Source organism: Chroicocephalus ridibundus, chromosome 1, assembly GCF_963924245.1.
Source record: "Chroicocephalus ridibundus chromosome 1, bChrRid1.1, whole genome shotgun sequence".
Taxonomy (NCBI): Eukaryota; Metazoa; Chordata; class Aves; order Charadriiformes; family Laridae; genus Chroicocephalus; species Chroicocephalus ridibundus.
Window position 1 is genome coordinate 17,834,974 of NC_086284.1, and position 24,222 is coordinate 17,859,195.

The 24,222-nt window shown below is 37.6% G+C and overlaps 1 protein-coding gene across 8 annotated transcripts in view; it reads left to right on the plus strand.

The window, feature by feature from the left end:
• Nucleotides 1-24,222, plus strand: part of YAP1 (Yes1 associated transcriptional regulator) — a 94,958-nt gene that overhangs the window by 61,184 nt on the left and 9,552 nt on the right. For 2 of the 8 annotated variants that reach the window (XM_063329878.1, XM_063329917.1), the window contains 3 exons: nucleotides 8,539-8,732; nucleotides 10,191-10,238; nucleotides 21,152-21,282. In XM_063329878.1, coding sequence (XP_063185948.1) covers nucleotides 8,539-8,732; nucleotides 10,191-10,238; nucleotides 21,152-21,282 — 373 coding nt within the window. The remainder of the gene's footprint in view (nucleotides 1-8,538; nucleotides 8,733-10,190; nucleotides 10,239-21,151; nucleotides 21,283-24,222) is intronic. The other 6 variants (XM_063329887.1, XM_063329925.1, XM_063329934.1 and 3 more) reach the window with 3 other exon arrangements.

Sequence of the window (24,222 nt, forward strand, 5' to 3'; positions counted from 1 at the left end):
CATATGGGGTATGAAGCAAAAGTTGTGACTTCAGATTGAAGTAATTGCCACGGCTTTATGTTCATCACTCCCATTTAGAGATTATGTTAATGATTTTGAAGTTCCGTATGAATTTTGGATGAGGGGGAAGGCAAGGCAAGACAGTGTTTAGTGTCATTATGGAAAGTGCCATAGGGGCTCAGTGTGCAGCGGCTGCTTGAACTACACAAGTAGGAAAAGGAGTAAAAGTGATGGGAAGTATAGGAGCATGGAGGATGCACATCAGGATTTTCTGCTTCCTTTTTTCTGTAATGTAAGAACATTAAACATTTGAAACAATGAAAAGGGCTTGTTCAGAAATACCGAAGTAAAATGCATCTGTAGGTATCATTGAAATGTGTATTTATCATTTCCATGAAAAACCCCAACCAACCAACCACACAACAAACTTGAAATGCGCTTAAAAGCTTAAGCTTGGAGCATCTGCTAATTTTAGGTATTCGAAATTAAAAGGAAGTATTCCACAGTGTTTCTTTCTTATTCCTTACCTGTCTAGCACTTTAATATGTGTCTCTTCAAATTAGTTGGTAGGAGCCTTGCCAGAAGCAGATTTGTGGACAAGATAGAACTAGAACCCTAGACTGGAAAACTTTCTTTTGACTTTTGTCTGGTCAAAAAAAAAAAAAAAAAAAAGGCCCAGACCTTATGTCTGGTCACAGTGGCATTTCAGATTTTTTAATTTCCAGATCTGCCTTCTAGTTTTGCACAAAAGAAGAGAATGAGCCACGGCTGGTTTTGATGTGCAGATGCAATGGCACATCCTCTTTACAGGCTCTCTAAACCAAACTGGATTTGACTCCTCTGTAAGGTCTACTGGTATTAGATTTTTCACTTCTCTGACTCTATTTTTCCAGAAGAACGGTTTCAGGTGATCACTTAGGATGGGGAAGAGACTTCTGTATTTTGGTATGTGTGTCAGAGATTGCGTACAGGTGGAGCAGCATCAGTTTTCAGTGAACTAGTGAGCTTGTTACAAACCTGCAGAGGCACATGAAATACCACTGTCAAGCATCCCTTTGTGATAGGGGATGCTGCCCTTACAGTAGTGACAACAAATGCTTCATAATTGTTCATCATCATATCAGAAAGTGAAATCTTGTTTTGTTCGAAAGTAGGGATGTTATTTAGACCTCTTCACTGAGCAGAGTTCACTGAAGAAATTGTTAAACCTGTCCACAAGTACTGTGTAAGAATGCAGTTATCTACTTTATGTAGAATATGTGTATAGGAATAAAAAGGGAAAAAAACCCACCCACTTTTATTAAGGATTTGTCAGGGCAGGAGGTTTATGTAAGTTTATACCTGGTTTGGGTTTTGTTTTGTTTTCAGAATAATTTAATTCTGTTTGAGAAAGGAGCTTTGTTGGTAATGGTGTCTTTATGCCAGTAAAAATAATGCGTACTTCCAATGTTGTGCTAGAACAGCTGTGGTGGTGAAAGAAAATTGCACTCCTGATAGGGCTGTTTTTTCCACCCTATCCTTCTAACACTGCAGTTTGTGTAGCTCTTTTATTGAGCATACTATGTTAAATTGAAGGTGCATCTTTTTGAACACATCATTCACTATCTGTAATCTAAATATATATATATATATATACACACACAATAATTATGTACTCTATATCTAATAATATATAATCTAAAATTCAAAGAAGCGTCTGCTTTTTTCCTCCTTGAATTCAATCATGTTGAAACATGATTTCAGTTTCTTATATAGAGAAAACGATTTCTTGACATTATACTGTTGATTTTTTTTTTTCTTTTTATTACAGTAGTTTTTACTGGATTTTGTAATTCTTGTTTAACCATTTCTAGTGGGTTTATGACAGAGATTAAAAAAGTGCAGATGTGCACATGGATATACACAGGGTTTGTTCCCCTCAAATAAATGGAAGGAAATCTGCATTTAAAAAAAAAAAAAATAATTTTATAAGAAATTATACAGAAGCTTGTCTTTTGGTCCCATGAAGTATTATGTGGTGATGAAGCAGTGAAACCGTTTGCAGTTGATACCCTTAATAGACTCATTGGTGATTAAACTTTGGTCTAAAATGCGGACTAGCTTTGATTAAATGTATTTTGCCAGTTATTTGGTGGACAGACACGGGGCCTTGATGAGCTCAGAGTCCTGAACTTTCTGTAGTCTTCAGTATTTCATATGTGCACTTTAAACTTAAATGACATTAGTTGAGGTTTCTTCTCCTAATCTGTTCTATGCAGTGTCCCCTACGTAGTTCTCCTGTAGTACTAATACTTACGCTGTCAGTTCCATTCTGTATAAGGATTTAAAAATAAAGTCAAATATTTTAAAAATTGTTTGCGCTTTCAAAATGAAAAATTATTTATTTTTAAAGAATGGAAAATGTTTTGGTTTATACGCACGCACTGAGCAGAAGTTTCTTACAGCTATTTACGTTACTGCTGAATCTCATTTATATTTGCTTTTCTGGCTGGCCAGAATATTTCAGTTCTTCTGAAACTGGCATATGTTGAGTGAAAGTGCTTTATAAATATTGCCTTTGACTTCTGTGGGGAAAAAAAAGTTAGATTCATGAACAATGGCAGCAGCATTTTACTCCAGTTTACTTTGCAGTGTGTTAAGAATCTGTCTGTGGATGCTGTAGAGTCTTAGTGGTGGTCAGTCAATCCAGCTGTTTTACCCCTTCGTTGTAGGATACAGAGAGACTTTTAAAAACAATGGCAGCTTTATCAAAGAAAACAAAGAAATTTATATCGTGTTAATCAGCAGGTGGTGTAGTGATAGAAGAACAAAAAGAAAAAAATTGAATTTGAACTAAAGTAATTGATAAATGCAGAGTAGTCAATCCATAGTTTGGACATACTTCTGTAATAAATAGTATTTTCATTGGATATATCTTGTTTTAACCAAGAGTCCAGCTCAGGAGTGTGTGAATATTTCTTTTTACCTGACTAAGACACTAAGATTTGTTTGTACGTTTAAGACATCAGAATGAGCCTGGAGAAGAGTCTGTTTCAGGGTATAAACTCCAGGATTCTCAGATTAATCGGAAACTGAAAACAATGGAATATTTTTATTCTGCTAAATTTTAGGTTGTTTTAGAACAGCAGCATTATGAAACTGGAACTGGGATTTCCTTAAAGCAATATAGTAATGCATTATAGTAGTATATTAGTAATGCATTTCAAAGAATGCAGTGCAGAAACATGACTTGTATCCTGATTAAACAACAAATTGTTGTACGAAGTCTCTCTAAAAAAGCCACTTGGAACGAGTTTTTATTACTTCCGAGACTCATTCTTTCAAATCCTGCTGGGTTTTGGTGGTTTTTTTTTCTTCACAGCTCTTTTCAATTTAATCAAAGAGGATTTTTGCCTTTGTTGCAGGGCTGCAAACTAGCACCATTCAAAAACCTGGCCGTAGCCAAAAACGATGCACAAAAACTGACTGGTTTCCAAATTAAGCTGAAGGGGACAAGTACTCTTTTTCAGTTCCCTCAATGAAAACATTGATTCTTATTATTAAGAACAGTAAGTTATAGTATGCTCAGATCCTGAGCTTTTTTCTTGTTGTTTGTTCAAATGTCTCTACATTTGCAGATTAAAATTAGTTTGAGTTTTGAAGGGTGAAATGATAAATACAAAAGAAGAAAACGTCAAACATTCAGCTGTGCCTATTAAGCATTAAGGGTGCTCTACAGCAAATTTTTGTGTATAATTCTGCATAGGGGAAAGGTGCTGTGTTACTGCAGACTGTCATTGCCCTGGGACCTCTGGGAGAGAATTAGCCTTTTATGTTTGAGTTGTTAACAATCTGCTGGCCTTTTCTCTCTAGCATCAATGGCTGGTAATTGTTTCTCTCTCTTGGTTTGTTTTGGCGTTGATTTTTTTTTTTTTTTTTTTGGGAGGGGGTTGGTTAGTTTGTTTGTTTGTTTTTTTTTTTTTCTTTTCTTTTTTTCCTCCATTCATGATGTAGACAGCGGTGTAAACTTTTTTCGGTGACTGTCAAGTATTACCTGCTGCAGTACGGAATAGGCATTTTGCTGTTGAGTTCGGACAGTAGAACACTTAATGCGTAACATTTGAAGACCACGAATTCTCGGTTCTCAAAAGCATATTGCAGCTATTACCACTGACTGTATTCTGCAGATGGTGAAGCTAAGCCATTTTATAGGATGGCAAGATCTTTTTTTTTTTTTATTATTATTATTTTTTTTATTGTCTTAAGTTGCCCGTGTTTTTTAACTTGTCTGCCCCTCCTCCTCCCCCCTCAGATCCCCCTCTCCTAGAAACAAAGACTTGTTTGTTCCTTCTCTGCCTGTGAGGTCTCTGCAGCCTCCTCTGTGTGGGTGCAGAGCCCCTTATTTAAATGCTTTCCATACCCATGGAAGGTAAGGCACAGGATGCATCAGAAAACTAGAAGTCCTAACTCTAATAGATAAATGAAGCTCGTTGCCTTTGAATTCAAAGTACTTAAAAAGGGCCGTGTGTGTCAGGATCATCACAAAGCCGTGAGGTGTGGAAGAAATAAAATGTGCTTATCTGAGATCACGTTGATAAGCATATTCTTTAGAGTGCAGATTTCTGCAGTCATGGCCTCGGTATGTAGTAGAGAATTGAGAATTGAAAAAAAAAACACAAAAAACAATCATAAAACAACCAAACCACAAAACAACCTAAACCCAAAACAAACAACCCCCTCCACAAACCAACAACAAAAAAACCTTTAAAACCCTCTGGTTTTTCCTGTCACTTGAAACAAGATGTGTTTTCCTGCGTTTCATTAAATATTGGGTTGGAAATTATAGAAAATTACATTCTTCTTTCTGTTTCCCTTGAAGATAGCACGCGTGTGTAATCAGACAAGATAGCTGAAAATCCTTCAGTGTTATTACTGCTGTTTTTTTTCCACTGGTTCTTGGGTATGTTGTTAAGGCAGTAAAATTCAGTTAGCAGTACGTTCTTTTAATGTCCAAACATTTAGTTTAATTTCACAGTTAAAAACAGGTCCCTTACACGAAAAACATGTCCACGGTCTGTTCTGGGCAGTTTAAAATCTTGTCAATTTGAAGTCTTTTGCACTTGCATTCTTGAAATAATAACATGCTCCGAAAAATCCTTTTGATGGATACCTAAATAAGAACTTAGAAACTATATTTTTAGGTTTAGTTTCTGAAGAGTTACCAAATCATATAATTAAATTTCCCCCCAATATTGATGAATATTAAGTATACACAAAAGTCTCAATATCTTATTTATATTCCTGTTTTAGATACACTTTACTTATATACCTTACTTTAGAATGGACAATAGAAGGCATTTCAGGGATGTAGGATGAGGGAATAAAATGAAAAACATCAGACAAACATGATTTGTTTCTTATGGTTTTAATTGCAAAGTCAGTAGATGGGAAGAACGGAGCAAACTGTTATCAGAGAGAAATAGAATAATACAAGCAGCTGTCAGAAAGATACAGGTATATAAAATATGAAGAACTTGGCATGAGAGGTAAATTATTTCCAAAGCTGCATAGTAGTGGAAAAGAGACCTAGGGGAGTGACACTTGTATGGTGCCTGCAGGAAAAACAAATTCATAACGTGTTGAAGGGATGTTAGTGATACTGCACCTGAGTGTTTAACTAAGGCTGGAAACTTAAATTCTTACGAGGTTATCTGTAACGTGACTTGACTGTGAACTGCATGAGGCAGGGACTCCAAAACCGTCATTATATCATTGGAGACAAGACCATATAAGCAGCCTTTTTAACCAAAAGAAAATTGACATTCTTCAGCTTTGGGTATTTAACTTTTACAAACTAGGTGGTGTGCTTTTAACTTAGATGTCCTTATTTCAGGTGATTGTAGTTTTCTAACCTTTGTCCCCTTTTACCTTCCACTGTAACTGACCTTCCATCTTGTTTAATAACAGGGTTTGAATCCTGGAACTTCTTGAAGGGTAGCACAGACTTCTGCTTGAGTTGCAGAATTAGCTAACAGCAAAAGACGGCTGGTTTCTGTTGTCCCCTACTAACCCCTTCATTGTCTGTTTTTGAGGTGAAGGAGGGTAAGATATAAAAAGCAAAGGGCATGGTCCTGGTTCCAGACTTAATAGGATTCTGCGTAGAAAGAGAAAGGAGGAGATCTGTTCCCCACTCCAGCAGTGTCATGTCCAGCTTGTCTAGAGCTGATGGGTGGCGGGCTGCCTCTCTTTTGCATTGCTCTCTCTAGCTTCAGCTTCATCCTGATTTGGTAAATTAGGCAGTCTAATTGCTGTCAGTCTTCCAGCAGAGATTGCCCACTGGAGGTCCTGGAGCTTGTAGTTGCAGTTCACTGCCCACATCCTTGCAGGACAGCTGTTGGTGCTGTTGAAACTTCTGCTTAACACTTTCTGGTGTCTTGGGACGCATGGACCTTCTGTGTCTGTTCAGCAGAGGAACAAGCTGTCCCGTCTCTTCTATTGCTGGTCTAGGGACCACAGCTCATGTCACAAAGCTGGTTGATTGGCTTATCCTGGTCACCTTCTTCCTGAGGTTCGGTTTTGATGGTGAAATGGTGCTGGATGTCTTGTAAGATCAAGTGCTTGATTTTAAGCTTTAATCCACAGAAGTGTCATCTTTCCACTATTTTTTTTCCCCCGCTGGGTTAGAATGGGACTTGGAGGTTGGAGTTGAACCTTCGGCCGTTCGTGTTCTCTCTGTTGTTCCTACTTGTTACTGGGATTCAGTTTCTATTCCTACTTTACCTGTTCACTTACCTTTAGAGGAAATTTTATCTTGTTTGTGATCAGATGTATGATGCTTTCTCACAAGCAACTACATCAAAGATTATTTCAAATTACTTCAAGCTATTTGACACTTCATTTTATTTTGACTTGACTCATGAGAATGTGACCCACCTGTCTGTTATAGACTATTTACTTTGTGCTGGACTTAAGGAATAGTCAAAAGGGTAGACGAGAGACTTGAGTCTGTAACTGGTTTTGACTTTTTTCTTTTCTGTTCTCACTCCAGTGAGCATACAGCTTTTCTTCTTCCTATGTTACCTCTCAATGGAAAGCTGAGCTGTGGCAGTGGGAAAAGGGAGCAAGGCTGTGAAGCAACAGCCATTTTTACTGCTATTATGAGATAAATATATTTAGGCTTTTTTGGAACAGAAGACAAGCACCTGCTGCACCTTAAGTTGAACGCTCAAAAGACAGTGGAGACTTAAGGGCTTTTCAGAGAAAAGACGATACAGATTCTTTCTGAGACAATTCTCCTTTCTTATGATGGTTAGAAGTGTTAGTGTTCCAGGAATCCTCTATACATGATGAAAACATTCATGCAGACTAATACAACAGATGGCTTTCTTCGCACCAAATCAGTCTGTCATCCTAAAAAGAAGCGCACTCCCTTTTTTTTTTTTCCTCTTAGTTTCCCATAAACCGTAATCCTCATTCCTAGAAAAAAATAAAAATAAATCCATACCACTCTCCCATCACTGCTTCAGCAAATGCATTTTGCAGGAGATTGTGAACGTTAACAGATTCAGGCTGTTCCAGACAACAAGATGGGAGAGCTAGTTCCAAAACTGAAAGCCCTTGAAAATAGTGCCCTTGTAATACAGTCAGCTTTTCCCAGCCCTCTGTTTCACTACGGGAGCTCCAGTGCTGCTGTTGACTTCAACTATACTGGTCTTGTGTGGGGGGAAAATCACGCCTGTCAAGTCGATGCATCCCAGTCATGCATTATCTTATAAAAATAAAATTGTCTTAGGTCTTGCTTTTATGGTGGAAGGGAAGATGGGTTCTCACTGTGCATTAGCCATACAAGACGACACTCTTTCTTCTCCATGCCCCAGAGAAGATGCATCACATACTTCTGTGGGGTAAAAGAAAAATAAGCACGGGCAAAATGTTTCCTACGACGATGGCAGTATTTCTTGCTGTGTAATTCATCTGCCACTTCTGTACCAGCTCTAATTTTGCATGTCAAGATGCCTTAAGTAGAGTCTGTACCACTCAAAACTTGATGTGAATGATTGTTGCACCACCTTGGAAAGAATGGTGGCCTTTAAGCAAACGTAGTTTGATGTAAGTGAGATAATCTGTTTTGTCATTCTCTGTGTTCCTGAGCTTAATGATTCTGAGATTTCACACGAATAAGAGAAGTGATTTGGTATTATTTGTGTCTAAATTGAGAATAGTTTATTAGGAAGAAGAGAGAGATCCTTCTAACTAAACCTGAAATATTTTACTACCGCTTTTGAATTTTTCACCAATTCATGCATTTAACTGTTTTCAGAAGCTTTTAGAACAAGTATGTACTCTTCAACACGAGACTGTTGCATTGATTTCACAGGAATAACACATGTGAGCATACATTTCAGACTCTGAACATCGACGTAGCTGCATGTTTTGTATTGTCATGGCTTGTAGGTTTATTTTATAAAGTTTTTAATACACGCCTTCTAAGGATACTACTTTCCTTGCATGTATCTGTTTGAATTTCATTTTTAAATGTTTATTGTTTTGGTTCCTTAGCCATGAATCAGCGAATCAGCCAAAGTGCTCCAGTGAAACAGCCACCCCCTCTGGCTCCTCAGAGTCCCCAAGGTGGTGTGATGGGTGGGAGTAGCTCCAATCAGCAGCAACAGATGAGACTTCAGCAGCTACAGATGGAGAAGGAAAGGCTGAGACTGAAGCATCAAGAACTGCTTCGGCAGGTGAGGCCACAGGTTAGACACCTACTTCCACTATTTCTTTTGTACATTATGTTTTGTTTTGGCTAAGTTGTTGTTTCAGTGAGGCTTAAAGACCGGTGACTGTACAAAAAGCTTTGAGATCTAAACAGGTCTGAATTCATTCTGTTACCGATATCAGCTTAATAGTGAAAGCATCTGACTTACAGACTGAAGGATTTTGCTTTCCTCCCTCATTCCTCCCCCTAACAAAACTCTCCAAGAACAGGCTTCTTTACTATTAGGATGACATTACGCACTGTTGATCTGATTGGCTATTCCTCATGAGAATATCTTCCGTATTCATTGAGTTCTGAGTCATACAAATGTTGATTCCCACAGCTGCTTTAGCTCTCCTTTTTAAGTGGAGGAAAGTCACTTTTAGAACCTGTCGCAGTCTGTAGGATTTCAAAGTACTTTTAAAGTTTGTATAAGATTAATTGAGGAGACACCTTGTTGCTATCTGTTAAACAGTGGAGTGGAGCATGGAATAACTGAATCACTCGTGCTGCGTTTTGAACCTCTGGTTTTCTTATGCTGAAGAATTTCAGACTTCGTGATTAGGCTTCAAGCTATTCCTTTCAGTATTTTTCTACTCTATGTAGCAAAAGTTCAAGTGTAGGACTGGACATTGGAATCTCTGGATTTTGAATTCGGGCTTGACTTCCATTTGACTTATCTGAACGTTTTTAGAGTTACTACCATCTGTGTTAGATCCTTAGGATATTCCTTGTTTTTTTGACGCTGTCAGAGAAAGCACTAATTATTTCTTTGAGGAAAACCTTCTAAAATCTTACCCTGTTCCCTTTTCACTTTGGGTGATGGGCCTTGTATCAGTAGAGGATAATGTCTTAAAGTCCTCAAAGACAGCTTTTCTCTTTCTTCATCACCTGCAGTATTCTGTCCTGGAATCTGACTCCTGTTATCCCCTTTGTAGTCAAGGCCTGTTTTGTAGGAATCTTCAGTGTCTCTTGGTGTAAGAGGGGTCATCTTTACAGCCGTTACTTTTTATAGTACTCTAGGTAAGAATACACTGCAAAGGTGGCATCAGGACTTTCTCTCTGCTTAAGCACCTGGGCTTCTGCTGTTCCTGCTTTGCTATTAATCCACCAACAAACATTTTACTCTGTGCTAGCATGCTTCGAGGTAGGCCTTCTAATTGTCGTCTTGCCTCAGTTGTCATTGAGAACCTGACTAACTGTGGACCAGGTGACAGCCAGTTCCTTTCATGTTGTTCTCCCTGGTCGTTAAGCTTATCTGTCGATTATGCATCCTTGGTAAACCTGTGAGTTTTGTTTCACTGTGTCATGATTTTCATAGTCTCTAAACTCCCTTATCCTGTCTCATCTGGCCTGTCTTGGGGGCTTGATACTACAAGATGGTGTTTATAAGACAGCCTGCATAAGCAAACCATGCAGCTAAAGTAATTTTTATCCATCTTATTTTTACTCTTAGGCATTGCGGAATATCAATCCCAGCACAGCAAATTCTCCAAAACATCAGGTAGGCTCTTAACTGATGTTTCAGCATAATTAGAAAAATGAAGGCATTACATTAGGCTAGCTGAGGAACTTTTTGCTATATAAAGGCATTCTTAGAAAAAAAACAACCCAATAGAAAAAGCCCCCCACCAACCAAAAAAGCCCAGGCTCTGCCATACACGTTTTTGAACCACTTCGCTGGTCGTGGCCCTAACGTTGTTTATAAGCGTGCTGCATTATCACACACAACTTTGATATCAGTTTTTAAAAGCAAACGAGGAATTCATTGGACGTTTTTCTGCATTGAAAACAACCTTCTTGTTTAGCATTCTTGAGGATACTGCCGTTCCAGTCCTGATGTCATCAAGATGTGTATTTAAAGCAAACCTCCCATTATATCTAAGGTAGTGCTTTGTGACTTTTAAGTACTGTTCATGTGAATGTTCTTATCAGTTTGTTTAAACAGGTATGATCTTAAAAAAGGATATCTGTAATCAGTTAATAAAAAGTCACTTGAAATATTTATGATTTTCAAGCATGTACAGCGTAACAGAATTATTTAATAGATTAGACTAACAAAATAATTGCTATGGGGATATGATACGTGATTATTCCATTTTGACAGTTAATAGGCTTCTGCACAAATACATTTTCTGTATAGGAAGCAACAATTCTGAAAAGCCTCCCACGCTCAGACCAAAAGAAAATTGGTCAAAATGTGAAGCACAATAAACAGTTTAATGCGGACTTCTTTTAGGCTCTTAAGAAGCTGAATATGGAATGAATCTCTGAAAGGGTGGATTTATGGATATATTCAGAGAGCTTCTTGCTTGCTATCGCTAACAGTATTCTTAATCTACCGGTGCTTAGGACAATATTTATATTGGCTTGTATTGTACTTTGTTTTTCTAAGAAAAACACTATGCATACTAGGCAAGAAAAACAGAATAAAAGATAGTATCCTGTGTTTAGAAGCCATGAGTACTGGTGTGCCATTGCATTCTGAAGAGTACCACAAAATTTGTACGTCAGTAGTTTTCCCAAGAAGATCATCTTCAAAATAGAAACCTCAGACCTTAGAGAAAGCACTATAACACCCTGGAGAAAACACTTTCTTGTTTGGCAATATCAGTGCAGCTCTAAAACAGAAGGCTTTTAATTAAAATGTAATCATTTAATCCATTTACAGAGCATTAAACTCATAATCATCTCGTTGATCAATATTGGATCCTATTACGAAGAAGTAGAAAAAAATTTCCTTAAGAACTGTGGGTATACGTGGGAATGAACAGAGACGCACACTCCTCCACACCAGTTGGAAACACCTTATCTTTTGCCACAATTAGGTCATTCAGAAGGGATTTTTTTTTTCTTACTGAATGCCAAAAGTGTATTCTTACATGCCTGAAGCTCTGTCATGCACTTGTTCATTCTTCCACAGTAACTTCTTCCTGTTGCCAACTCAGAAATATGCAGAAAATAGTGAACTTTGGGATCAGTTTCATACTTAATAAGATCAGATTTTTGGAACTTCTTGAAATTCTGGCTTAAAACACTAAAACACTGAAAAAAAAAAAAAAAAAAAAACAACTGAAAGGGACCTTATTGATAATTCATTAAGTGTATATGTAGTGGTCACTCTGCTTTGTTTGGAATGGGAACTGCTTAAAGGATTTACGCAAAAAATCAGGATTCCATTTACATTTAAACTGGCTTCGTACCAGGCTCACCTCTATACTCACCTGCCCGGGATCAATTTTATTAGCCTGCACTTGCTAATGAGTCAAGCTGTGTTTGAGTCATCTGGTGGATAGAGAAGTAGGCAATCATGTTAATTTAAAAGTTCTATAATACTAGATTATTCATGTTGTATCATCTAAATGTATTTGCCGTGTTTTCATGTGTCACTTCAAAAATGTAGCGAGCAGCCACGTGTGGAAGAAGGTGCTTAGAGAACTGCTTCTGGAAATTGTTGTCTAAATCCTTCTTGAGGCTTTGTACTATAGAAGCAAATGTTGTCTGTCTTTTCTAGTGATGCTATTATTGAAGTCTCAATCTATACATCCTATCAGGTCACAGTCAACCTAGTGCATCTGAAAAATCTGCAGAAAGAGCAAACGTTTCTTCGGTCAGCTTTTGCTTTTTGACAGATCCTTCCTTTCCTTTGTGAATAAAATTAAGTTTAGAGGAATTACCTGCTTTCATGGTGATAAAGCTCTGCTTGGGGGAAGAATAATATCTGCTTTTGCTGAATTTTAGATGTTCTTTTAAGGAATACGGAAAATAAAGTCTTCTAATGTTCAGTGCTCTTAATTCTTGGAGGACTAAGTCTGTTTTAGAGAAGGTCTGTTTTAGTCAAGGTCTTCCTTTTGTGAAGAAATTACACTACACCAGCATTCTTGAAGCTTGCCTCTAACGAAGTATCTCTTCTATATGGATAACAAAACCTGGAAAATGTTCCTTTACTGGGTCTCTGAGCTTTTCTTAATCATAGAATCAAGTAGGTTGGAAGGGACTGGTGAAGGTCAGGTAGTCCAACATCCTGCATCCAGCCCAGCCTCCTCTTCCTTCCTGACATTTGTGTCCATATAGCCTGGATACAGTGCCATGGTTGTATTGATATCTTTGGACAGGTTTTTTTTCGGTACTGGGTGAACATTGTGTCCTTGCTAGTTTTTATCACTCTGCCATGATATTTTAGTATCCTGTAGTGACACTAACACTCAAGGTGTTACGTATGGAGGCCTTAGCACTTAAATACCTCCTGGAAAGACTAAACAATTGCTCAGCTTCATCTTTTCTGGCAAGTACTGTAAAAGACTTTTTGTTTGAATGAGGGTGCATTTTATTATAATTCCAAAAATGTCAGTGTCAAAGGTATTTGAAGCCAAGATTATAACTTCCATATTTACTGTGCATAAACAAGACCTACTGATGCATCCAGGGAATTTGAAAACAGAGCATCTGACCAGTTACTTACACTTATCATCATCATCAGTCATCTGTGAACACCTTAAAGATGTCTACCTGTCTTAGTTAAGAGATTGAGTGACTTGACTTTCTCTCCATCCCCAGTAGCTCTCCTTCTACTTACTGCAGTTAGCATCTGGTTGTCAACAATGTCTCACCTAAAGTAGCCATCAGTCTTCTTTTATATATATCGTAAAATTGGCTAGACGTTAGGTAACGGATTTCTTGCCTTCCAGTATACGATGGAAAGAGAGAGAGTCAAATACTGTTGAAATACTGATGGCATTATTCCTGGATGTTGTGGAGACTACTTTTTTTGTGTTAAGACTGAAGATTTCTTACTTTTCAGCCACTAGTTATTAGAGTATTTGCTAGTAAGATTAGCATGCTACACAGCTGTTTTCATGATAAAGTGATTCTTTCTGTGCTCTCTGTTCATTGTCTCCATTCTTTTGTCCTTCTTATTTTATCATGTGCCTCTCATGTTCTCTGTCCTGTTGCCCTGGACTTATTTCTTATCAACTTTTGTTTCCCATGATTCCTTAAGAGTTCGTTTTAGCTGGTGTTTGATGCCTTTCATCAGCTTAGTCAATGAGATTTCCAGGAAAATGTTAATTTCCTAGGACAATTTTATTGTATTTCAATAAAAGATTTTTTTCAGTCACTTTGTACGTACACCAGTACAAAGCTATGTTACTGTCAGATTTGTGACATTTTTTAGAAAGTAAGGAAGACATTAAAAACAAATACAGTCTTGAACTCTGTACTCTTGGAGTTCCATGATGTTAGTGAAGCTGGAAGTTTTACTGAGGACTTAGAGTTTGTTTGTTCGGGGTTTTTTTTTCCCCCTTCCCTGTAATATGTCTTTTAAATAACAGGATATACTTGTGTTCAAATCTCAGTGGAAATGGTGGGCAATAGTTATTTTAGTTTCTTAGTGAATCCCAAACAGTGTTGTCCCTTGAATCTCGTTGCCCATCCTTCTGTGTGTTATCTGAAGCTAACCCAGATCAACAAGATAAATGACTTGTCTTGGTTCCATCAAAGGTGTTTGGGTTTGGGGGGCTGAGTGTTGGGTTTTGGCTGGGTTTTTTTGTTGTTGTTGGGCTCTTTTAACAGAGATACGGTACTGAAGCCAGACATTTGGTCTTTGAACATGGCTTTTTTTGACCAGTGAAGGTATGACCACTGATAAAGAGAAACATCTTTGAAAATTTCGTTTACAAGATGCAGGAAGAAAATAACAAGTCACTTGTGGAAAATTCATAGCTGTATTGTGTCCCTTGGTTTTAATTTGCCTTACTGCTCGATATTTGGTAGGGAAAATGGTCTGTGATGTGTCTTATTCTGAAGAGATCCATCATGTGAAAAGTTTTGAATCCATTATGTGACAAGTTAGCTAGCTAACACTCAGTGAAGAGTCTTTCCAGCAAAGTTGGGGTTTTTTTCGCATTTAAAATTTTTGCTTCTGGATGAACTTTTTTAATCAATAGTCACAAATAATACCTGAAACTTCTCATTGTAGTGAAAGTAAATGTTGTATCCCTCCTGTTTTTGTGTTTTACTCACTTGATAGCTCTTTTCACTAATACTAGGGCTTGCTTTGTCCCTTGTGGCTTAAGTTTTCTGTTAGATGTGTTTTTGCACAGTGAACAGAAATTGTTACTGATTGCTCACTTTGCAAAGTAACAAAATATTACTGGAGAACTGCCGTGCAGACAAGGGAGCTGAGCAGCACGTATGATACCATAAGTAACTTAAAGGTTCCAAGTAGGCAGAAATAAATTTTGTGTATGTTTATCTCAGTTTTCATTGAACTATTGATATGTTATTGTTAGCAGGAATATTTTACTTCATAAGGTAACAAACTGTTGTTATTCACTGGGCTATCTTCCAAAATTAAGGAACTGACTTCTTTAGTCTGCGGCAGTAAATTTAGCATGTAATAACAAATCTTAGCATATTGCCCCTAATATAGGCATCTGTTTCTAGGAAAGCACTTGTATTTTAGGTAGCTAAAGGTTAGTTCAGGTAATCTGTCAAGTACCTGTCATTTACACAGAGCTTTGCTACAGTGTACCACGAGGCTTACAGGTAAGGCAGCGCACCCGTGCAGTGCCGTGACTTTAGAAATTAATTCAGGAGAAGACTTCAACAGCTGTCTAGAGCCATCCTAAACTGGGGCTGAAGGCTGCAGCCGGGGGGTTGTATGTTATTTTTTTTAAGCAAAATACTCACTTCTTAATAAAATGAGTTCTGACGGAGAGGTCTGTCATGCTCTGGCAAACTGAACTGCAGCCATTAAACTCAGCTGTCTGCCAGAGGTTGTCTTAATAAGGCAGCAGAACAGGATGTGTCTAACATTGTTTTTTCATAATCTAGTAGCCAGCGCATTGGTGTGGCTACAGGTGTAGACCCACAGGGATTAAGAGATCAAGACACACATCTTCCTGCGCCCTCATTAACAAACTCTGCTTCTTCTAAACACTATTAAATAAAACAAAGTTTTGCCACAGCATCGAGAACTTCAGCTTGGAGTTGGATATCCTGTAGAAATTATGAGATGTTCCTTGACCTAATTATTACTTAAGTCTTTGCTATTTGTGATGAGCGAGCAGTACACTAAGGTACTACTTTAAAGACTGCCTAGAAAATGCAAGCATGACTGGCTGTAAATAGGCAAGCATTATTGCAAGGGAGTCCTGTGTGGCTGGATTTGGGGGGGGAGGGTATGTTGGCTGCCATCAAAATATACCAAATGTGGAATTCAGCTAGTTTTACTGCAAAGGCAACGTAGCTGTTGTTCAGCTGTCTTGGGAACTAAGCATTTTAAATGTTCTTTGGCGTCGGAAATAGTATAGCTTCATTCCTTATTGAAAACCATATATCTAAGTGAAACTTTCGTTTATTCGTTTGTGTGGCAAGAGCTGTAGAATTTGAATTTCACACTCGCTGTTAGTTTAAGTGGGAAATGCTGAGCATTGGTAGCTAGAAGTTACACAGTGGGAAAGATACTTGTATTATATGAGTAACTTAAAAATTCAGAATCTCCGATTCCACTTGCAGAACCTAAGCTTTACAGATTAACGAAATAATTTTACTGCTAGCTTGTGAACGTAGATCTTTATGGATAAATACCCTGTCTAAAAGCCTATAGAGTAAATCAGATCTGCATTCGTTGCCTTTGTCTGTTTGGGGTTTTTTTATGCCCCTAATTGCTTCAGGACACACTTGTGTCTGTATGGGAGTTGTAGCCCCCTGCAGTGGGTTTCCTGGCGTTGCTGGTGCTGCTTGCAGTTGCAAAACTTAATCTCAGAAGTGCTGCTGAGCAGTCGGTCAGAAGAAGATATAAGCCATGTTGACCTGGGTACAAGATGGCCGTGAATAACAGCTTTTGCTAGAAGCAAACAAAAACGGGTAGAGCTCTGTGTGTCCTTCATGCTGGCAGGTGCCTGCCTCGCGAGTGCTCCGGGACATCCTGGCTGGGCAGGGGCAGTGCTGGAGCCACGAGGCAGGCAGATACCAAGAGGAATATGAAGCAGTGGCACAGCAAAGGACTGCGAAGCCAGACGAGAAGCCAGGCTTTTATTTACTAATATCTGTTCCAATTTATGTGGCCTTACCTGTGCTTACAGTGCTCTGCGTAGCATTGAGTTCTTTGCCAAGTGTATACAATACAATTAATTATCTCCCTATCAGTATCACCTCTTAAATTAATTTTTTCTGGTTTTCATGATTGCAACACTGAATGATTTATGTTTCCCCCTTACTCTTCACTAATTGCGTAACTCCTCATTGCAGAATTTGTCTTCATCTGTCCATGTGTTTTCTGTTTCTTTTGTACATGTGTCCTAACTTTGTGGCCCTCAAACAAGAACGTAAATACTTAGTCTGAAGGATAACTGGTGCTGCAAGTCTGCCCATAAGTCTCGTGGTCCTCCCTTTCCCCAAACAGTTCTCTCCCATCCCAGTGGAGCCTGTGGATTGTTTGATAGTTGAGCAGTGTTTGAGGGCAGAAGTGTTACAATTGGCCCTTTTAAAGGAAATTTACCAAAAATCCCCAGTTATAACGATATATCAATTCAAGTCGAGTAGCATATCATATGTTTAATACAATAAGAACATGATATGTGAGTTGCATGAGGGAGTCTTTTACCTTTCTGTTTACCTTTCTTTTTACTTTCTTTTTTTTTTACGCTTTTTCCTCAAAAGCACAATGAAGATAAAAATAAAAATGCTCAGAAAAGAGTAATTTTATAAAGTTAATTTGGACATGGTGTGAATGACCACAAACTTCATGTAAAACTTAATCTGTGTGCAATTATGAACAAAAAATGGATAAGGTCAGCCAGATAAAGCATACAATGCTGACCTTGCTTTTAAAATTACTTTGCTTAAGGAGATGACAGATCATTTTGGTCTTTATGTAATAACCAAAATTCAGCTTTTGTGTTAACAACAGGAATGCTAAGCTTTTATTTTCCCAGAGGTACTTCAAAAAAGTTTGACATACTTACAAAAATAAGATGAGATCAAGTTATAGAAGTCTAAGCCAGGATTTTGTCATGGTTTTATTTTTGCCTCCAGACTTTAAGTGCTTCTAATAAAGGATATATTTTAAAGGATGAACTAAAAGCCTAGAGTTCACATTGCTCTGTTTGGAGCTGGGAGAGGCTTGTACACTCCCACGCGTTTTTTTTAGGTATAGGAAACACGTAACTTTTTTTATTGAAAGCCAGTTTTATAAGGAAGAAGACTGTTCTTCAAGCGACACAGCTTTAGCTTCCATTACGTGCACCTTTAATTAAAACTAGTCTTAATACACTCTGTAGGGCTTGTAAAAAAACATGGGTTATCTTATGGAATGATAAAAAATCACTCTGTATTTGTTTCTGAGCAGCTCGTCTTTTTTTGGTAATTCCTTTCTCTCTGACTCCCAGATTGACATAAATTTATTACTTGAATGCGTAATGGAATAACATTCTTTCTAGGGTGAAGTGCTGTACTTCTGCCTCCTGAATAATTAGCAGTAATGCTACTTATAAATAGTTAAAAAGAGTTGTAGGTTTGCACTTTTTAGCAGTGTTGTTGAAACAAGGATAAAAGTAGTACTAATACTTAAAAGACTTATTTCAATATGTCGTACGTGCCAAAGAATAGGCAAAATACAGTTCTCTCCTGTGGTTTATTACATCTCTTTTTAGTTGGGCCTTCAGTGAAATGTAATTTTTCTTTTTTAGCTGAATAGTATCTGAGTTAAGGTAATTTTTACCATACTATTTAAGTTCATATATTGAGGAAGCTTCAATCTCTCCTACCCTCTAAGGATTTAGAAAACACAAAGGTAACTTTCCTGCTTTTTCCAAATTGCTTATTCCTTTGTAATGACTTTTTTCTTAAGGTACTGAAGGAGAAATGTGTGAGTGTTTTCTTTTCTGGTGTCAGTAGCCCTTGAGAACAGGACTTGTATGGATTTCTCTTCTCTCTCTCTCGGGTTTGGGGTTTTTGGGGGGGGGAGGAGGGTATTGTTTGGTTGGGGTTTTTTTTGTTTCGTTTTTTAAACTATTGCATCAGAAGGCAGTGCTGATTGGAAAGACAAGCCTACCATGCAATGAGATATAATGTCACTTTAGTGCTTTATATACGGAAATGACTCCGTGTTGGTTTTGCTTTGTCATCATTCTTTGGGACACTGGTGTGTGATTAAGCTTCTTCCCCAGGCACTGGCGCTTCTGGCCCCTCCTCTTCATCCCAGGCAGGGACTGCAGCCCAAGGAAATGAAAATGCAATGCACAGATCAAAGCAAGAGGGAAGGGGAGAAGGACAGAGCGTTCTTGCCATAGCCAGGTGGTTGTAGCTACGTAAGAGCAGAGCTCCGCTATGAGAGCGCAGAAGGAAGGTGCGCTGTATTCCAGCTACGAACCCAAGAATGGAAAGATTCTAGAGGCAGCGGTGCAAAATCAATTGATTTTTTTTTTTAATAATTATTTTCCCTTCCTCTTTTTTAATTGGACAAATAGCAAGATAGAATTAGTTAAAAGTAGCTACATCACACGAAGTCAGCTTCTCAGAGAAGGGAAGGCTCAGGTGACATGTGGAAGAATTCTAGTCTCCAGAAGAAGGGCATAGAGAAGGGCATAAAGATTGTGTTGTGAGGGAGCAGCTCTTGAGCCATCTCTGGGGTGGCTGCTCTAAGACCTTCTACCTTCTTCACATCACCATTTGGGAAGCATTCCAGGAAAGGAAACCTTTTTTTTTTTTTTTTTTTTTTTTTTATGGATTGAGTCCACCTGTGTATCAGCCTTCTTCCATCAAGGCTGATGTAGCAGAAGTTTGTAAATTTAGCTGTGAAGTAAGACTTCATTATATAGTCTTTGCACTTGGTTTTATTACATAAGCAAATGAAAATCATACAGATAAGCCTATAGAAATGATTAAAAGGTACCTAACATCCTGTGATCTGAAAATGAGGAGAAGGAGTATTATTACTATTTATTAAGAACAGTGGCCAAGTAAGCGGTGGTGAGCAGAGGACTGGATTTACTTGGAGTAGGCAATTGGGTGTGACGGACGCAGAAACCAATGGTATGTTTGTACACCTTCTGCCAAGGTCTAATCAACTGGAGTGAGAAAAACTTCTAATACAAGACATGAAACTTGGTATTAAAGGAATATGTAGAATGATAATCCACAGGAATGGGAGTGAAGCATACGCACATTAGAAAAGGGGGAAAAAAAAAAAAAAAAAACAGGTGGTAGGGAAGCATTCAATATTTGGCACAATCTGCTGAAAAATAAGACTTTTAGACTTAAGACCTAGACTTTTTTTAAGAGATCACTTTGAGGAAAAATTGGAGAAAGATTACATATTAAAAGTCTACAGTAGTCCTTAGGCTCATAATTGAGAATGGATTAAGACCTCTCCTATTACAAGTGAGAAATGTTGAGTATTGTCAAGACTGACAAGATTGGTTTTGCCTGAGATTACTTTCCCAGGCACAGTCTGGAAATCACATACTGTTAATAATGGTAACAAGATGGTCAATACATTTCTTTACGAGTGTCTACATTAACAAAGCACAGACTCAGTGAACCATTGATGATGTTTTAGGAGAGTTGCTTGAAGAAAATTATTGTATTTTTCACATGTGTAACTCATGGATTACCTGTTTAAAGGGAGAGAAGGGGCACTGGGAAGTTATGTAAAGTGCAGCTTATCTCCACCCACCTTAAATCTTGTGTATTTTATGTTAAAATTTATTTTCATTAAATAGCAATGACAACCTTTATGGATGGATTGGTTCAAGTTGGCGCACGGTCAGATATGTAAAAAATATATATCTAATCTTGGTTTGTAACTTCAGAAGTGCAGTGCCTTAGTTTTATGAAGCAATTGCTAGGCATTTGAAGAGCTTTAAGATTTACATGTGGGACAATCACTGATACGATCAATGAGAAATTGCTAAATGCGTGCCTCAAACAGGAGTGAATGGGAACTTGTAAAGACTTCAAACTTTTGCTGAATGAAACAAGCGAGGTAAAAGGAAACCAGGGACTAAATTGGAACTTCGAAGAAATGGGAGGGAAAGTGCTAGTCAGCAGAGCTAGACAGATGTATCTTAGGGATCAGATAGTGTTAATAATTCTTATTTTTCATCTTAAGAATAGACTTAGCAAAAGCATATTGAAATGAGCTAGAAAAGATTTATGTAAACATACAGATATTTATATCCATAAATATATTTACAGTGAAGTCTGTAATACTGGGCTTGACTGGTGGAACTTTCATTATCACTGTAGACAGTAAAAATTCTTGATTTGTCTTCAGAAACTTAATTTCATTTAAATCTTGTAACTCAAAACATTAAAAGCATCAATTGCCTATAATGTCATGTGTTTATGTATCTGAAAAGTGCATTCAAATGCCTAACGTGATCTTTCTTTCTCCCCTTCCCCCTGTTCTAGGAATTGGCTCTCCGTAGCCAGCTTCCAACAATGGAACAAGACGGTGGATCTCAAAATCCCGTGTCATCTCCTGGAATGTCTCAGGAACTGAGAACAATGACTACAAATAGTTCTGATCCCTTTCTTAACAGGTTTGTAGGAATAGCTGCTAGAGGGAAAAAAATTGATTTAAAATTCTGTTTAGTACATGTAATAGTTTATTTTGAACATCTGTCTGTGCCAAAAGCCACAGCTGTAAATGAATCTTTCCTTAAATGGCAAGTCTAGTAAAAGTTGAGGATTAAAAGCTGTCTCCTGTGGGAGGAAGTAGTCTGTTCAGACTTGTAGGAAGGTTTCTTATTCAAAGTCATAACATGTTTGCCTCTGCATAATCTGTTGACTAACAGTCATTTCAAATTACTGACTCAGAAGAATTTGTGAATAGCTTGCTGTGAGATCAAATGAACCGTGAGGCACATTTAGGACTACACCTTGAGGTTCATTTTAAGGTTTCTCCATTCACCCCTTCCCTCCACTTCAGGTATTTAATTTAGCAGTATTTTTACTCTGTTAATGTTAGGTCTGCAAATAGTGGCATGGTTCATTTTAAATGATGTATTATTTTGAAGTGGGTCTTTTAACTCAAGATTTAGAATTTCACAGTATAGGCAAGTCTTTTTCGTGTAACTTTTTCCTTAATCCTGCTGAGTTGGAGTGTGTTTTTTGTTGGAAATACTGTTCTAATTAAAACTTGCGGATGCTTCGTACTAACAACTTTGGAGAAACTGTTGCAACATGAGATAACTTGTATCTGTATTTTTTGCTTAGCATGCTGGAAAGAAAAGATGAAAATGGTAAAATAGTCAAATCTCCAAGCCACATAAACTTTTAATTGATAGAGTACAAATCTACTAACGTTTCAGCGGTATCAAGTAGTTGATCTTAAGTTGGAGTAGTTAATTTTTAGACCTTCATTGGACTATATTTTGCCAGCATTCTAAACTGATACTGACTCAGTATCCCATACCATAAAAGAGAAAAATTATGTATTCTGTCAGAGTTAATTACTGCTTTTCTGCATTACTTTGAAATGTTAGCCTAACTTTGGGATGCTTACTGTAAATACTCATGAAGTATAAGAATATGCTCATCCTTCTGTTTAATGGTACGTTATTATACTCATGGGAAACCCCATTAAATTCATCTTGATTCTTTCAACATAAGTCTTAACTTCATGGTTTTTGCCATCAATACAGTTTCAAACCTGCTTGTAAGGTAAAAAGTCCACATCACGATAGCATTGGCATGATTTTGGAGTAGGTCAAGCTTAAATACCTGACGTAATTTTAGATACTGAAAACAGTTATAATCTTTTTTTAAACCTTTGCTGCAGTTGTAAATCCCTTCCCATATTCTTTTAAATAACTTAATGTTGCTGATGTCTCACGCTTAGGTTCTTCATCCCTAAAGATGTACTGTCATTGTATGTAACTTTTCCAGTTATTGACTTTCTATCAGCAGCTAATTAGCTTAAGTTTGTTTCATTTTCTGCCTTTTCCAGGAGACTCTTCCATCATTTCATATGCTCTATCCTCAATCTAATTCTCAAAATTAGTAAAGTTCAGTGAAGCTGGTGCAAGAACATACCCTCCATCTTGCCAGTGAAATCCATTGTCGTTCATATAGTTTAGGTTACGTAAATAACATCCGTTGCTCTTAGGCTTCTTTTCCTACTGCATGAAGTATTATCTGTGGTAGCGTTGTCTGTGCTACTGTGAGCGCAGGAGAAGAGTTTCTGTCTCGAGGTACACAGTGCTTTGTTATATATTGGAGAAAAACAAGTTTAAAAAAAAAAAGTCTTGCACATGGAGAAGAATAGTTGTGTGTTGTTATTAAACTCCCTAAGGAAGTAAGTGGTATTTCCACGTTTTGAGTAAGCCCTTCAGGAAGGCTTTTCTCCTACACAGACAAATCTGATTGGAAAACTTCATGTTTTGGTTGGTTTTCGGTGGTGTGGTTTTTTTTTTTTTTTTTTTTTTTTTTTTTTTTTTGTTAGAGGGAGGGATTCTCCTCCATGGAATTCATCCTGGGATCTGGTGTGAGCCTTAACTGTGCTGGCCCCGTCCTAAGGAATAAAAAGGACCAAAAAAATCTTAAAACTGACCTGCTTTCCTATGAGAAGGCTCTGTAGATAAATGATGGCCTTGATGTGGTGTGGTAACATACTAGCTTGAATTTCTGGAAGGCTGTTGCCATCATACGTTGAGGCCAGGTATATTTTGACATTTGTTCTTAAATGACATAGAATCCTCACATCTTCAAAACCTTTTTTCTGACCCAAAAGGAACACATCTTCAGATTTCAAATGGCACACATAACATATAAAATGATGGATCTTTACCTTTAATTAGAAACAGGAAAAAAGCTAGAAAGCGCCAATTCATGTTGTTTGTAATTTTTTTGGCAGGTTGATAGTTAGCAAGGACTATTTACTGTAAAGTGCATAAAGATACTACTTCCCTAGTTGCAAATAGGTTCAAGTGGGCTTTTTTTGGTAGCCCTTACTTGATACGGAATACTGAAGATCTGTACCTGACTCAAGTTCAGAATATCTTAATTTGCATTTTGTTTTGAGCATTGTCTCCTTCTAGGTAATTTTATGTACATCACAGCACTTAATTCTGTCATATAGGTAAGGGAAAGGGATTTTAAAAAAGGACATTTGTGGATATGCATTTCTGTCTCTGAATTAGATACAACAGTCCAATAGTTTTGACCTAACGATCTCCTTGATGTGCCTTGTGTTAAAGTTCAGACTCACAGAAATGCTTCTTTCTATCTTTGTGGGGTACAAATAAGTTCCTGGTGAGAAAATACCCCTAACTTTAGGTACCAAAGTTGGATATCCATAGTTGAGGTAGTTAAATAATTTCCACTGCCTACATAATCAGAACATCCAAAAAATCTTAGAAAATAATTGCTATATTGGAGCAATTTGAGAAAATGCACAGTAGTGTTTTCATTTTTGTAGTCAGTCTTCTGCCTGCTGTCTCCGGTACCTACTGTCATTGTGGTAGATTTTGGTTTTTTGA